The sequence below is a fragment of the Pyrus communis genome, chromosome 13 (genome assembly GCF_041283825.1).
Source record: "Pyrus communis isolate YQ-2024b chromosome 13, ASM4128382v1, whole genome shotgun sequence".
Lineage (NCBI taxonomy): Eukaryota > Viridiplantae > Streptophyta > Magnoliopsida > Rosales > Rosaceae > Pyrus > Pyrus communis.
In genome coordinates, this window is record NC_142577.1 from 17,233,246 (window position 1) to 17,249,328 (window position 16,083).

The 16,083-nt window shown below is 39.4% G+C and overlaps 1 protein-coding gene across 2 annotated transcripts; it reads left to right on the top strand.

Annotated features, from left to right (window-relative positions):
- The first annotated feature begins 803 nt into the window (after positions 1–803).
- On the top strand, positions 804–16,083 carry LOC137736636 (TNF receptor-associated factor homolog 1a). 2 transcript variants are annotated; one of them, XM_068475874.2, is made up of 13 exons: positions 804–1,003; positions 1,822–2,035; positions 3,004–3,115; positions 3,619–3,707; positions 3,798–3,866; positions 3,953–4,082; positions 10,113–10,271; positions 10,600–10,948; positions 11,719–11,831; positions 12,590–12,740; positions 13,424–13,962; positions 14,046–14,250; positions 14,515–16,083. In XM_068475874.2, the coding sequence occupies exons 2-13, from the start codon at positions 1,858–1,860 to the stop codon at positions 15,898–15,900; spliced, it is 3,480 nt and encodes a 1,159-aa protein (XP_068331975.2). In that variant the 5' UTR covers positions 804–1,003; positions 1,822–1,857; the 3' UTR covers positions 15,901–16,083. The 2 variants fall into 2 exon arrangements, with proteins under 2 accessions (XP_068331975.2, XP_088538862.1); XM_088682736.1 differs by lacking the exon at positions 10,113–10,271 and having other exon boundaries at positions 875–1,003.

The following is a 16,083-nucleotide window of genomic DNA, read 5'->3' on the forward strand; positions in this document are numbered from 1 at the left end:
GGAGCAATAACTGCCAAAAGCTCACCGATTGCGACATTGGGTTCGGCATGGACGCCATGAGAGGTAAAAGGGCCTGGTCTATATAGTCACTGACTCTGTTGAGCATTCTCCCTATTCGTAGCATTTTGTGAAATTGAATTCTTCATCTCCGAAGCAATTGATTCTATTGCAGCTGCTAACCTGAACTCCATTGATTCCAGATTATTGATGATCTGGTTAGTCATCGAATTCAAGTGCAACGCGATATCAAGATTGACCAGCAGAAATGAGGAGATGGTATTAACAATATTTTTAGCTACATCCTCCATCTGCAAGAGCATTGAGTGGGATTTAAGAAAGAGATGGAGGAGTGGCCTTGGCGGAGGGAGGCGGAGACGTCGAGGAAGGTTGTCGTTTCGGGAAAAAAAAAAAAAAATTACCCGTAGGACCTGTAGGAATTGGCCCGGCCTGCCCCGTTGTATTTTCAAGCTGGTCCGGTCCGGTCCCTCCAATGTTGGGCCCGCCCTGGCCTGTGCCCACCCCTAGTTTAACTGATTGGTAGACATTTCGTCTAAAATTTTGATTCAATTCTCTTGAAATATCATGAGGATGTAAGATTTGTGGATGCTTAAAATACACTACAAAATATCTTCAATTCCCTATAATTCCTCAACTTTTCCAAATTATTTAAATTCAAATTTTAATTGAATACACCTATAATATTATAAATTTCTTTAAAATTCTAATTATACCCGAATTTCTAAAGATTTTAATAAACTATCTTAAAATTTTAATTAAATACCTCTGCATTCATTAAAAGAATTACAATACACCCCTAAATTAAAAAAAAAAAAAAATTTTCTTTTTTCGGTTCCGCCTTTGCTCAATTCTATCTCTCGCCCCGCTGCTCTCCCCCCCACCCCCCCTACCCCCGCCCCCCGCGCCTTTCTTTTTCTTTCTTCCTCTCTCTAGAATCTCAGAGCTTCCGTTGGCCATTGTGAATAAGCTCTGGTCTTCGTTGCAGGTTCGTATCACTATTCGATCTATTGGATATCGTTTCCGAGATTCCCTTTTCTGTTCCTTCTGTAATTTGTTTTTCAATTTCGTTCCTCTGTGGTTCTATATGGTTTGTTTTTGATCGCGGTTAAAAGGGATTGATTATCCTTGATCTTAGTTCGATTGGTTCGGATTTTTGTGGGTTTTTATTTGGATTGCGTTTTCCGCAATTGGGTTCATCAAAATAGTCCTGACTTTTTAGGGTTTTTGATTAGCAATTTCGTACTTTCAATCTGTTTGGTTTCAATTCAGTTTGGTTTCTTCGAGTATTTGGAGTTTGATTTCAGGGTTTATTGGTTTTTGGATTTTCGGATGTGGGTTTTTGGTTTAGGGAATGGTAATTGATAAGCTGTTTGGTTGCAGAGAAACTCATGAAATTTTTTTACTAGGTTTAATATTTTTTGCGTTCTATGTCGCCTTAAGTCTTGATTGCTGTAAAACTGTCATCATCTAAGCTAATTAATCGGTTGAACTGAGATTTTTGTTTTGTCAGGTCCCAAAAAAGTAGAATCTTTTTTTTTTTTTTGGATTTTACGGTCGTCTCGTTACATTTACTTGTTAACAGACAGGACAGAAAGTGTGATTCAATTTGTTAAGTTTGGTTCTCCCCTGAAATTCTAACGTTGAGATGTCTGTTGTTGTTTTATATCTGGGCTCTTTAAAAATTATGGTGTAATTGGTAAAAGAAAGTGTGGCTTGTAGTGTGCACATGCTACTTTTCAGGCAATGGACTCCCAATGTATATAGATTTTATTATTGATTGTTTTTCTCTTATCATGTGAGCAGGGTTGGAGTGTGAGGACAGGAGTTTTGGAGTGGGAAATGGCCGGGATTTCTAGTGAAGAGTCCGGTGCAGGAAGGTCTACGGAGGGGATTTCAAGTGGGCAGCGTTGTCTCTCTGGGGAAGCCTTAGCAGAATGGCGGTCCTCTGAGCAGGTGGAAAATGGAACCCCATCTACTTCGCCCCCTTATTGGGACTCTGATGACGACGATGATGGTGGTATGGTTTTTGTGCACTACATTGCTTATTGCCTAGTGTGCTAGAATGTGTATTTGTTTTTTCCAATCTAATACCAGGCTTGTGGAAATTTTGAATCAATGGAGCTAAAAGATGATATGCACCTGGATTGTGGTTATGTGAAGTATAGCTACGAATGTTTTATAGCTACTGTACAGATGATTGTTATTTTCAAATACATTAGCCTTTGCCATATTTAAGTTTGTACTCACAAGTTGCACCATAGGATGAGTCCAATCCTTTTCTGAAGTATTTTAATCTTGTGTTGAAATGTTGTAAATGTTTGCATGAGTGTGTCTCCTGATCACATACGTCAATTTGGAGAATTTAGGTTGTCCTAGGGAGAGATTGCTTAGGCTATTGTTTTACTTACCTCGTAACTACAGTTTGTTTTGCTTAGTATGGCAGAAAAGGGCTGGACAATTGTGCATTTGAATATCTAAATATTTAAAAATTCAAAATTTGAAAAAAATTATTTTTATTGTATGAAACACCTGTTCCATTTATGTATTTTTCACTTGAAACATGTGAAATAACATATTAGCCTGTTCCATTTATGTATTTTTCACTTGAAACATGTGAAATAACATAGTAGACTTTTTTTCAAAGTTTTATTAAACCTCCCCACACTTAATTGTAGCATGCGTCGGTGAAGGGAGACAAGGGCAGCATTATACTTGATTGCTCATCTCTGCATGGAATCAGTTTTATAATATGTCATTTCCTCCCAAATTTCTTATTTTATATATGGGTTTAATTCATCTTGGTTATATTTCATTTCTAACTACCCTTTCACTCCACCTTGGATTGAAAATTTAGCCTTCCTTTATTCTATTGTAAGAAATAAGACCTCTGCGTTTCCCATGCCATTTTATCAGTGAGTGTTTCTGCTTTCAAATTTTATTTGGATGAGTTGGTTAAATGTTCATGAACCTCTTACTTCTTTATAGGGCCAAAGCCGTCTGAATTATATGGAAAGTTCACGTGGAAGATAGAGAAATTTTCTCAAATTAACAAAAGGGAACTTCGCAGTAATGCTTTTGAGGTTGGCGGCTACAAGTGGTATGAATTCTGAATATTATTATTTTCTGTGCATGTTGAGCACAAAAAATGCTAGTACTTTAGTTTGCTTGTTTATCCAAGTTGTATCAAATTAATTTCTGGTTCTGGCGAATTAATAATCATTGGGTCCTCTTTCCAGACAACACATGCAACCCACCAATAAATAGTTAAGTAAAGTGGAGCTGAGGTCAACTACGTTTCCTTTACCTTGTTCTCAATAATGAATGTGTTTGATGTACCATGTGATGTTCTAATCATGAGTGGTTATATGTTACAAACATATTGGGGGGTTCCAGTGAGTTCATCTTCTGGATTCCTTCTGTACCCACCGAGGGAATGTAGCCCAAATTCATTTCTGAAGGGTTACATAATTACTGGAATATGAGAATTATGTATATGTCCATGCAACATTGTTTAAGCTTGGCACATATTTGATAGATGCATGTGGCTTGGGCAAACAGTCATCATAAGATGAGTGAGTTTTGAAATTTTTGTTATGGCAGGTACATCTTGATCTATCCCCAGGGTTGTGATGTTTGCAATCATCTCTCTTTGTTTCTTTGTGTAGCTAATCATGACAAACTTCTTCCAGGTGTGTTATTGTTTCCTTTGTTGAATTATCTCTGATTATTGATTTTATTGGGGGTATAATTGTGGAATTTCTCATTTGTCTGTCTAACAGGTTGGAGCCATTTTGCTCAGTTTACTATAGCTGTGGTAAATAAAGATCCTAAGAAATCGAAATATTCTGGTTGGTTGGTTAATCAATTTTTTGTTGTTCCAGTGGGTTCTTAATATATCCATCACCACGTTTGAGTAAGCATACATTTTTTGTAGATACATTACATCGCTTTTGGAAGAAAGAGCATGACTGGGGATGGAAAAAATTCATGGAGCAGTCAAAAGTATTAGATGGGTTTATTGATGCTGACACTCTTATAATAAAGGCGCAAGTCCAAGTCATCAGGTGCTCTATGATTATTCAAGCTATAATTTGATTTACTGAAGCACTAATGTTGTATTTTTGACTTATGATCACAAAATAAGTAACGTAGTTAGGTCTCAACAAGGATACATTATAGCTAAGAAGGCACTATATCTTGTGATATTGAATGGAATCCACTTATGAATTTTTGGTTAAAATTTTGACTCTCTCTAGATCTTGCTCTTTGATGTATTCGGCAATAGACTAAAGCTTAGCCAAATAGAGAAAACTAGAAAACACATAGGATTTATACTCGTTCGGCAGAACTTTTGCCTACGTCCAGTTGTGATTTCCCAGGGTAGAGAAATCACGGCTTCTTCAATTAATAATAGAGTATACAGTACTTTTGCAAACCCTAGAACTAATCTCTATCTCTTCTCTCGGCTGTCACATATTATCTCACACTGTTTTAAGCCTTGTCGCACCCTATTTATAGGCATAGGGTGCAGTTTACATGTCCTTTGCAGATTATAACTCCTATTTTAAGTGGAATAGGAAATTAGACTTCCTTTCCAATTCCAAATAGACTTCTTGGATTTCTAATCTAAATTGAATAAGGAAACTAAGATTCTTTCCTAACCCTTTTAAGAGAAGAATTGGTGCACCCTTTATTTCCTAAAACAATCCTAAACAGAAAAAGACACTAATTGACGAGCCAAAATGAAACAATCTCCACCTTGGTGAGTCACACCAAGTCTTGATCATTGCTTCCCAAAGTATCTTTGAAAATTCTTGAAGCAGCTCTCGAAATCTTCAAGAATCTTCACCTTGGCAATCTTCTCCTTGCCTCATTGCACCTCAAGTGAGGAGGTGCTTTGCTTTAATCAATCAACGAGATTGATCAAGTTCAAGCAATGGTTGAACTTCTTGGTCAGCATTATCTTCGTAAGGAAATCTGTGGCATTGTCGTCCCTGTGAACCTTTTATACCCAAATCTCCTTAGACTCCACCCAATTTCTAATTCTATGATACCTTGCTTCAATGTGCTTTGATCTTTGATGAAAACCCTGATTTTTTGCCAAGTGAATGGCACTTTGACCGTCACTTTTTAGCTTCACATAATCCTTGAGTGATTCCCATTTGACTTACCAAGCCACTAAGTCAAATTGCTTCATTTCCAGCTTCGGCCAAAGCAATATACTCTGCCTCTACGGTTGACAAAGCTGTAATTGGTTGCAGTAGTGCCCTCCAATTGATTGGTCCTCTTGAGCATGTAAAGACATAACCAGAAGTTGACCTTCTCTTGTCCATGTCCTTGCATAATCGGCATCCACATCCACATCCCAACACCATTGCATTTTCTTTTTGCTTCTCAAACATAATCCTTTGTCGCCAAGAACCCTTCAAATAACGCAAAATCCACTTGACTGCATTCAATGTTGCTTTCCTGGATTTGCCATGTACCTGGAAACGACACTGATTGCTTGAGTTTTTGGGTTGTGTGCATACCATTGCATCATCACTTGTTTCTCCTTTTCGAACTTAGGACATTGTTGCCCACTTAACCTGAAGTGAACCGCCAAAGGAGTTGAAATTGCCTTTTGCTTCTTGCATGTTAAACTTCTCAAGAACAACTTCTCAAGAACCTTCTGAATATCTACGATGTATGGACACGGACACGAGGATACGACACGATACGATATGGGGGTACATCAAATTTTTAAAAATTAAGACATGATACGACATGGATACGGCAATTTATATAATAAATATATATTTAAAAAATATAATACAATAAAAAAGTTAATTACGCAAATTTAATTTATACTATTCAAACTCTCAAGAAGAAAGGATGGTAGTGGTGTAAATTCGGTGGGCTATGTAGTTTTGGGCTTTAGTCATTTAAACCCTAAAAATAAAATTAAAAAAAAAAAAAAAAACAAAACTATGGTGTTGTTTTTCTCCACAAAAACAAACAAACAACATGTTGACCTATAATAGTCATCTTCTTCGCGAAGCCTCCTCCACTAGATTGGGTCGTCTCCGTGTAACGCTTTCCTCCGCCAAATCGCGTCATCTTCTTCGCGAGGCCTCCTTCCACCACATTGTGTCATCTCCGTCATGAGGTTTTCTTCCACGAAATTGCATCAAAGGCCATGGTGCTGATATCCATATCCGGACAGTCAGATACCTGTATCTAAACTGTCGGATACCCGTATCCATCTGTCAAACGCTGTATCCGTTGATCCAGATACATATCCAACGCATATTCAACCGTATCAGAGGCGTATCGTGTACATTTGCGTATTCGACACGCGATACACGACCGATGTGCCGTATGTGTGCATCATAGCTGAATATACTTGGCTTGTGATATCCAGATCCTTCCAGCGGTCCTATCTTTCTAAATTTCCTGCCAAGATCTTCTATGCAGCACCTAGATCCTTCATGTCAAACTCCTTGCTGAACATCATCTTCAAGTCTTGAATTCTAGACTTGTCTTGACAAGCAATTAGCATGTCATCCACATAGCAATAGTAATATGATCATCCCATCTTGGAACACATGATAGTAGACACAACAGTCATATAAACATCTCCTAAAATTAATTTCCAGCATGAAGGAATCAAACCTCTTGTACCACAGCCTTGGAGATCATTTTAGGCCATACAAGGACTTCCGTAGACAACATACTAGGTTCTCTTTCCCATACTCGACAAACCCTTCTGGTTGAGCCATGAAAATCGTCTCCTTTAGATCCCCATGAAGAAGCACAGTCTCCACATCTGTCTGCCTAATCTCCATGTCATGCTGAGCTGCCATTGCTAAAAGTAATATGATAGAAGTATGCTTGACTATGGGTGAAAAGATCTCATCATAATCCACCCTCTCCTTTTGTGAGTACACCTTAGCCACGAGCCTTGCTTTGAATTTCACGACATCTTGTTCGTGTAGTCCTTCCTTTTTCCTAAATACCCACTTGCATCCGTCTAGCTTTTGTCTTTGAGCTTAGGAAGCAACTCCCAAACAAAGTTCTTGTAAAGAGACTCCATTTCTTCTGTCATAGCACTTATCCAACTATCTCGCTCATCACTTGCTATAGCTTCTCGATAAGTAGTTGAATCTCCTTGACTAATGTTAAGAGCCTTCGTCTTGGTCAAACCCAAACTTGTCAGGTTTCCTCTATGGAATGCATCTTTGGAATTCAGGTGGATTGTGCGTTAGAGTTCGAACCCCTTGGGATGTATGGCGGATTGGAATGCCTTCAATCTGCTCTGTTTCTTGCTCCACATCCTAATTGGTGAACAATGTTGATGCTCTTCTTCTTCCTCTGAACTAATTAACGGAATCTTTGTTGCATGTATTTCAACATCGTCTTTCTTCCCACTGCTCTCGGCTTTGTTCAGAGACATGGTTGTCTCATCAAAGACAACATCTCGACTGACAACCTTCTTGTTGTTTATATTCCAAAGCTTGAAACCCTTCACTTCTTTCTCAAAAGCTAAAATTATGCAATGTGTAGACTTAGGTTTGAGCTTGGACCTTTCATCACTTGGAATATGTGCATAAGCACTACAGCCGAACACCCTAAGCTTGGAATAGTTCACCGACTTCTCAGACCATACCTCTTCTGCACTCTTAAAACCGAGAACTGTAGATGGTGATACGTTAATCAAATAACTTGCATGATTAACAGCCTTTGCCCAAAAACTATCAGGTAATCCTGCATGAAATCGCTTGCTTCTTTCTCTCCATGAGAGTTCTGTTCATTCTTTCAGCAACTCTTTTTTGTTGGGGCTTTACTGTGAAGTGCCTTGTCATGCCTTCCTACTTACAGTAATTGGCAAACTCCTTACTTGTATACTCGCTTCCATTGTCACATTCTCATTTTCTGTCCTTCAATCCTTGAACTTTGCAAAAACATCGGATTTCTGTTTCATGAAATAAACCCAAACTTTTTTGGAAAAATCATCCATGAAAGTAACAAAATACCTGGCTCCACCATTGGATTTAGTTGGTGCAGGCCCCAAACATTTCAGTGAATATAGCTGAGTTGCTCCTTGCTTCGGTTATCTGCACTGCTACTTGCGCATGGTACCTTCATTTGCTTTCCGAGAACACAATATTCACAAAAGTCCAGCTTGCAACGTGACACGCCTTCCAACAAGCCTTTCTTGTGCAATTCTTGCAACCTCTTTTGACTTATGTGCCCTAGCCTATGATGCCAGAGTTCAGTCTTTTCTTCTTCACTTTACATTGTGGAAACAACTGCTCCCCCTTCTATTGTAGTCCCAATTAGTTATACCTCCTTGTGTTGTAGGTCACCTTGCATTACCACCGGCGATCCTTTAGTTACCTTGAGTCTTCCTGCTTTAGAATGGTACCTATAGCCGGCCCTATCTAAAGCACCCAAGGAAATCAAATTCTTCTTCAGTCTAGGGATATATCTGACGTTCCCCAAAGCTTGTATCACTCCAGCAAACATTTTGATTCTAACAGTGCTGATCCCCTTTATTGGACATGCTGAATTGTCCCCCATTAAAACTTCTCTGCTACTAATCTCCATGCAAGTATCGAACCATTCTCTTACGGCACACATATGGAATGTGCCTCTGGTATCCAAAATCCAACTTGTGAAAGCCTTGGAGCCTAATGTTACTGAAAGAAGCTCCCCGTCACGTTGTTGCTTAGTGATTGTACTAGCTGAACCTGAGCTTCCTTCCATCTTGGCTTTCTTCTCTTTCCAAATCTTGCAGTTGCTCTTCCAATGGTCGGTAGAACCACATTTGAACCTTACTTCTTTTCCTTTTTCTTCTTGGATTTTGACCTACCCATGTTACCGGCTTTCTCTTCCTTTGTCTTTTCCCGCCTCCTCTCCTTCCCTTTGACATAAAAGCTTTGAGAGCTATCAATTATGTCATCTAGTTTAGCATATCACTGAAGGGCTTGAATAACGTATTCAAGCCTTTTAGGGACTCCTTTCCAAACATTAGAGTTGTTTGAAAGTGCTCGAAAGATGAAGGTAGAGACCTCAGCAAGATGATAGCCATATCATCATCTTTGTAAGTTTCTTCGCCCTTTTGAAGATTGGCTATGCAATTTTGAAATCGGCATACGTGATCTTCAATATCACCTCCTTCTTCTAGTTGAAGCTCGAATAGTTCATCATTGAGAAAAAGTTTATTGGACATGGTTTTGCCCATATAAACATTCTCCAACTTTTCGCATGCTTTCTGAGCAGTCATCTTTTCTGTGATGTGGGACCTGACTAATCTTGTGAGATGGGTCTCGATGGAGCTAGTGGCCTTCTTGAGAACCTTAGTCCATGCCTCTGCTGTCATGGTAGCAAGCTTCTCACCAACGAGTGCATCATCCAAATCCTGTTGTATCAGTACATTCTTCATCATCATTTGCTAGTCTGTGAAGTCATCCTTGCCATCAAAAGGTTTTAGCGTAGGCCCTAGGTCCGTGGACTTTCCTCTTGACATTGTAGAACACCTTGAACCAAGCTGTAATACCAATTGTTAAAATTTTGACTCTCTCTGGATCTTGCTCTTTGATGTATTCGGCAATGGGCTAAAACTTAGCAAAATAGAGAAAACTAGAAAACACACAAGACTTATACTGGTTTGGCAGAACTTTTGCGTACGTCCTGTTGTGATTTCCGTGGGTAGAGAAATCACGGCTTCTTCCATTAAAATAGAGTATATAGTACTTTTGCAAACCCTAGAACTTATCTCTCTCTATTTATAGGCATAGGGTGCAGTTTACATGTTCTTTACAGATTATTACTCCTATTTTAAGTGGAATAGGAATTAGACTTCCTTTCCAATTCCAAATAGACTTCTAGGATTTCTAATCTAAATTGGATAAGGAATCTAAATTGAAGTGCATCCTCTTCTGCTGTCCTTTTGTGTTTTCAAATCCAGTTTACTATAAGGCTCCCCTTTTAAACTCACACTTTGATCTTTGGTGGCTGAATATCGTTTTGACATGCACTTCTGTATTCTAATATTCATGCACGTTATTCGTGTTTGTAAGCATTTCTATTCTTTGCTTCTGGTTTTGTAGGGAGAAAGCAGACCGGCCCTTTCGCTGCCTTGATTGTCAATATAGGAGAGAGCTTGTTAGGGTATACTTGACAAATGTAGAGCAAATTTGCCGTCGTTTTGTCGAAGAGAGAAGAAGCAAACTCGGAAAATTGATAGAGGATAAAGCTAGATGGTCAAGGTATGTCTTTGCTTTTGGAACTTCTGTCAAGTTACAGTTTGGAATGCTCACAACTAGAGCTTAATATACAATGCCCTATTTTGGAAGACATAATGGTTTGAGCTTACCTTTACAGTGCTTTATGGTTCTTGTAAATGTGACTTGGCATGAATTTGATGGAATTTTTTGCTGTATCTGCTGGATTTTTTAGTAATATGGTTACCTTGGGTTCATGTGGGTTCTTCTACGCATGTATGTCTGCATGTTTGTACATGTGTCATTTACTCGCTTCTAGTAGTGGTTACATGCTCTTCATTTCTTGATAACATTTCCTTTAATGTCGTTGCAGCTTCTGCTCCTTCTGGGTGGGAATTGAACAAAATGCCAGGCGCCGTATGTCCAGGGAGAAGATGGATGCAGTCCTGAAAGTAGTCGTTAAGCACTTTTTTATTGAGAAAGAAGTCACATCTACATTGGTAATGGACTCATTGTATAGTGGTTTAAAGGCTCTTGAAGGTCAAACCAAGTCCAAGAAAAGTAAGGTGAAACTATTGGATGCTGAAGAAATGCCAGCACCAATTGTTCATGTAGAGAAAGATATGTTTGTATTGGTGGATGATGTTCTGATGCTACTTGAGAGGGCTGCCTTGGAACCATTACCTCCAAAAGATGAGAAGGGTCCTCAAAATCGTACAAAAGTGAGTAGCTAACATCCTATTCTAAACGGTGATGTTTGGCTTGGTTGGTCTGTCGCATTTAAGTCCCGATTGTTGGTTGTGTGGTATGGAGGATTCCATTCTTCTTTTACATTGATATTTCATATTGTCAGCTATGATTTGTGCTCAGGATATTGGGAATCAGTATCCAGTTAGGAAAATACTTGTCTAAGCACAAGAAGTTCATTTCAACCAAGGATTTTGGTTAACAGTTATTTCTACCTTGTGACCATATAAAGGAAACTCTATACTCTTTATACTTCACAATGCTTGGCGTGAATTATGCTTCTCTTCAATTCTATCGTAAATGTGGATGCATCGAAAGCTGTTATTCCCCTTAGAAATTTTAGTAGTTTAGTATATCTTGATTGTTAGTAGCACTGTGCACTGTTCACTGTTCACTGTTCACTGTTCACTGTTCACTGACTGGTTAACTCACTAGAAAATATGTTTTGTAAACTCACCAAAAATATGATTTGTAAGAAGTTTCAAGCATTTTGTTGTTCTAGTCAAAACTTGTTTGAAGGGCACAGATCTATAGATGATGGTGTTTTAGTGATTAGAAGGATTCTGAATAGCACATTTCTCACTTCAAGCCTTCAAGGGAGTGCAAAATTAATATGATTAGGAATGTAGTAGGTTTGTAGTAAATAAGGAACATATTATAGTTGTTGGTGCGGATGTGTAGTTTGTTCTATTTTCCACTCTTTTAACCGCTTGATTTCTGAAAAATCACTCTGCTATTCCTGCAGGATGGAAATTCTGGAGAGGACTTCAACAAAGATTCTGTTGAGCGGGATGAAAGACGTCTTACGGAATTGGGTCGTAGGACTGTAGAAATATTTGTCCTTGCTCATATTTTCAGGTCTTCTATCAGCCCTAATATATTCTTTTCTTGTTTATGCAATATTTGAAGATTGTCCCTTGGCCTTCTTTGCATTAAATCAGTTATGAATCCTACTTCATATATTGTGGATATGTTTCATACTAAATGATAGGAGACTTACGATTTATGATTTATCTGTTAGTGAAAATTTTGGTTGTTATTATTGTGCTACCATCAATTTTCATTTATATATTTTCTTTCATAGGAAGTGGCATGCCATGTTTCTTTTAGGATTGCGGTTCCTGGTATACTACACAAATTGAAATAGGTAGAGTTATGATGAATTATTGGTACGCATTAAGGATTGCGGTTCCTCGCATGCCATGTCCTGTACTATGAGTACGCATAAGGAGTAAGATGTGGTTTTTCATTGTTGGTAATTTGTTTACAAATTGTTGAGTATTATCTAGTTAATGTCAACTCCCTTGTGATGTGGAATGGATTTATAGTTAGAATCTTTGCCTACTGGAAAAATCAGTGCTTTTTGTTTTGGGCGTATTTTATCTTATTGTTGATAAAGAGGGCGCATTTGGTGGTCTAATGAAGTTAACCACTTTTCATTAGTGGAATTCAAATATTTGCATTTTGGATTATGAATATTATCTTAGTGGATGTTTGTAGATAATTTTGGACCAAGAAAACCAATGGGTCATCACTCTTTTCAACATTGACATGGTGATCATATTTACTTGCCTATTCTTAATAATGGTATCATTCCTTGTCCTATTTACATGCAGCAATAAAATTGAAGTTGCCTATCATGAATCTGTTGCATTGAAGAGGCAAGAGGAACTCATCCGTGAGGAAGAAGCAGCATGGCAGGCTGAAAGTGAGCAGAAGGCAAAGCGAGGAGCTACTGAAAAGGAAAAGAAGTCCAAGAAAAAACAGGTTTGATTCTGTTCTATGTATTATCTTGTTTAGAATGTAAATGTGACATTTCAGAGTGTTTCGATGATTATGATATCCCAGACTGTCCTATTAATGTGAATCACTAGTGGAGTATGACACCTTATGTCCTCAACAGTTATCAGCTGGACTGCTGAATTTGTTAATGACATCTTTATTCCTTTTCTCTCATTTAAAATTAAAATCACCAAACGGATATTTAAATGCACAATTCTTTTAGGATTACTATGTGGGAAAGGGCAGCCTCATGGGAATTGAAAGTTTTTCTAGTAGCCTTTATTGGAATGAATATGTTTACAAATGTTGCCCAAGTCTATTTTCATGGATAGGGGGCGTGTCTTTCTGAACAATGTTATCTTTTGCTTCATAGTTCATATTGTTCCTGTATTGCAACTTTGAAAACGAGATTGTCAAGTGGGATCCTATTTTTACTAATCTTCCCTTCTAATCTTCTATTTTGGTCCTTCAGATAGTTGAAAAAAAATTCTGTTCCCAGCTTTAGGGTGGAAACAATAATCTATTATGTGGCTGCTGCTTTTCTGTCAACATCTTACTTGAAATTGAAACCTCTGTAACGAGGAGAAACGGTGGTTGGATTTGTCAAAAATGTTTTCTTATTTTTTCCCTTTGATCGCTCACACCCCTCCCTTGCTTCTTTTCTACAGGCTAAACAGAGAAAGAACAACCGGAAGGGTAAGGACAAAGGGAGGGAGGAAAGGCCCGATGTAGAAGCACAAGAGAAACAAGAAGAAGATGCGGTCAATACACCCAAAACCACACCTGTAACCCAAATCAATTTAAGAGGTTTTTTAAAGCCGCCACCTACTGAAGAAATGATAGACTACACACCGGATGAAGAAGAACCTGTACTCGAAAAGCTGGATACAGTGGAAGATGTATCTGACATGTCTGATTCAGTGGATGGTGTTGCTGAAGCACCTCCGCTTGATTCTGAAGACAGAGATGCTAGTCCAATAAATTGGGATACTGACACATCAGAAGTCCATCCTCCCACAGAAGCCAGTAGCAGTGGTATTAGTGGACTGTCATCTGTGCAAAATGGGGTATCTGAAAGAAAGAGCCCATCTATGATGGACGATAGTTCCTCAACTTGTTCTACAGATTCTGTCCCATCAGTGGTAATGAATGGGCCATATAAGGGGAACTCATTTTCTAGCTACAAAAACCAGAAATCACCTAGCAGGTAAATATATAGCTTACGTGTTGTGCTCTGAAGTTGATGGTTTTATAAGGTACCGTATCAATTTACCAAATTCATAATTGCAGGGGGAAACACCAACGCACTAAGGCAACAAGTGATGGGAATAGTTGGCCAAATGAGACGGATAGTCAGCCTTCTGCGCCTGTAGCGGATGCAGGTTATCAGAATGATGTTTCTAGAAGTAGTAGTAAGGCGGGTGAATCTGAGTCAGAGCCTGCTGCTCACTCATTGCAGGATCGGAATAAATGGCTGGAGCAGCATGTTGTTAAGGTGGTGGGAATTTTTTTTCATATAATTTTTTTAGTGTTCCCTGAGTATTGAAGAGTTCCTTGTTGCTGTTGTTGGCCTGTCACTTGTATTTTTAACCTCATAATTGGTTTTAAAAGTCACCGTGCCCCCCAATTTTACCTGTTGCATTTGTGATATTTTCATTATTCCTTGCTGTCCTCATAATTAACATATCATAAAAGCAGCATAAATTGCAATTTCGTTACTTTCCCTGAGTGACATGGTTGTTTGCATGTTGTGTAATAGGAGGAAGAAGTTGTATCCCTGCAGAAAAAATTGAGTATCAAAGATGAGGTTGATCTAGAAAGGCCTTTGAAAGACAAGACACCAGCAGTAACATCCTCTCCTGGAAGCCCTCCTAAAGATGTGCCCCTGAATGGTCAGCCGAAGTCAGAGAGCCAGAGTAGTCCGGTTGTAGAATCTAGTCCACTCAGAAAAGGATCCTCCAGTGGAGCTCAACAGACTGAGAGAGTGGTACCTTTGACAACTTCACCGCAGAATAATGGCATGTCCAAACCTCAAAATCAGAATGCTACAACTCCAACGCCAGCTGAAAAAGCCATGGCACATCAAATGCCTGTGATGTCTAGGCCTTCCAGTGCTCCTCTTGTTCCTGGTCTGAGGCCTACTTCTACTGTTGTGCCTACAGTTCAAGCTCAAACTGCTCCTCAGCTTGCCCGTTCAGTAAGTGCAGCTGGCCGGTTGGGTCCTGACCCATCACCAGCAACTCATAGTTATGCTCCCCAGTCCTATAGAAACGCCATACTGGGTAACCATGTTGCTTCAGGTTCAACTGGTCTCACACATACTAACTCTCCAAGTTCAGGCGTGAGCCCATCCCCAGTATACTCTCACTCGCTGGCCTTGGTATCTGCCCCAATGTTCTTACCTAAGAGCTCTGAAATGATGGACCCAAGCACACTTAAGTCAGGCTTCCCATTTGGAATGGTAACTCGGGATGTGTTGCATAATGGACCCCAGTGGATGGATAGTTCTCAAAGGGAATCGAGCAAAGGCATGAACTATGATCCTTCCTCCCTGCTTAATGTTCAAAATTTTGACTACTTCCATCCTTTACAAGGTTGGCAAAGGGAACACTTGGCCACTGAGTTCCCAGCCTGTACATCCGGGCGCCATACCCAAGGTGTATCGGCTGATGAGTTCCCACACCTTGACATCATCAATGATCTGCTTGATGATGAACATGGCTTTGGTGCAGCTAGAGGAAGCCCTGTATTCCACTCCTTGGGTAACGGGCCAGGCCACTTAAGTCGGCAATTTTCTTACCCTGGTGATTTGGGCATATCTAACGACATGGGTTCTGCAACCAGCTCTTGTAGGTTTGAGAGAACACGGAGTTACCAAGATGACGGGTTCCAGAGGGGCTACACATTAGGGGGCCACTTCGAACCACTTAGGGAATTTACTCCGCAAGCTGGTCCGCTGCCTTATGTGAATGGGCAGATTGATGGGTTAGTTCCTAACCAGTGGGCAATGGCTGGTTCTGATCTATCGCAGCTTGGCATGAGGAACACAGAACCTGATGGTTACCCATACTACAATCCAGAATATTCGAATATGGCATGTGGGGTGAATGGTTACACTGTATTCCGGCCTGCTAACGGTCAGTGAAGAGAATGAACGTACGACGGAGCCTGCCCACAAATTAGCGGGTCACTGTCCGTTGTAATAATGTATTCGAGGAAATTGCTGGGTCATTACATTTGGAGTGAGGGTGTAATCTTTTTCATAAGAAAACATTTGTAAAGTGTTTCTTCTACCCTTTTCTTAAGCTAGAAATGAAGGTTTGATTTA

Bases quoted from the DNA above. Each gene is read 5' to 3' on its own strand.
- LOC137736636 (XM_068475874.2), top strand. From the start codon at position 1,858: ATGGCCGGGATTTCTAGTGAAGAGTCCGGTGCAGGAAGGTCTACGGAG. The intron at 3,116-3,618 runs GTATGAATTCTG...TTGTTATGGCAG, and splicing joins GAGGTTGGCGGCTACAAGTG to GTACATCTTGATCTATCCCC. The intron at 14,251-14,514 runs GTGGTGGGAATT...GTTGTGTAATAG, and splicing joins TGGAGCAGCATGTTGTTAAG to GAGGAAGAAGTTGTATCCCT.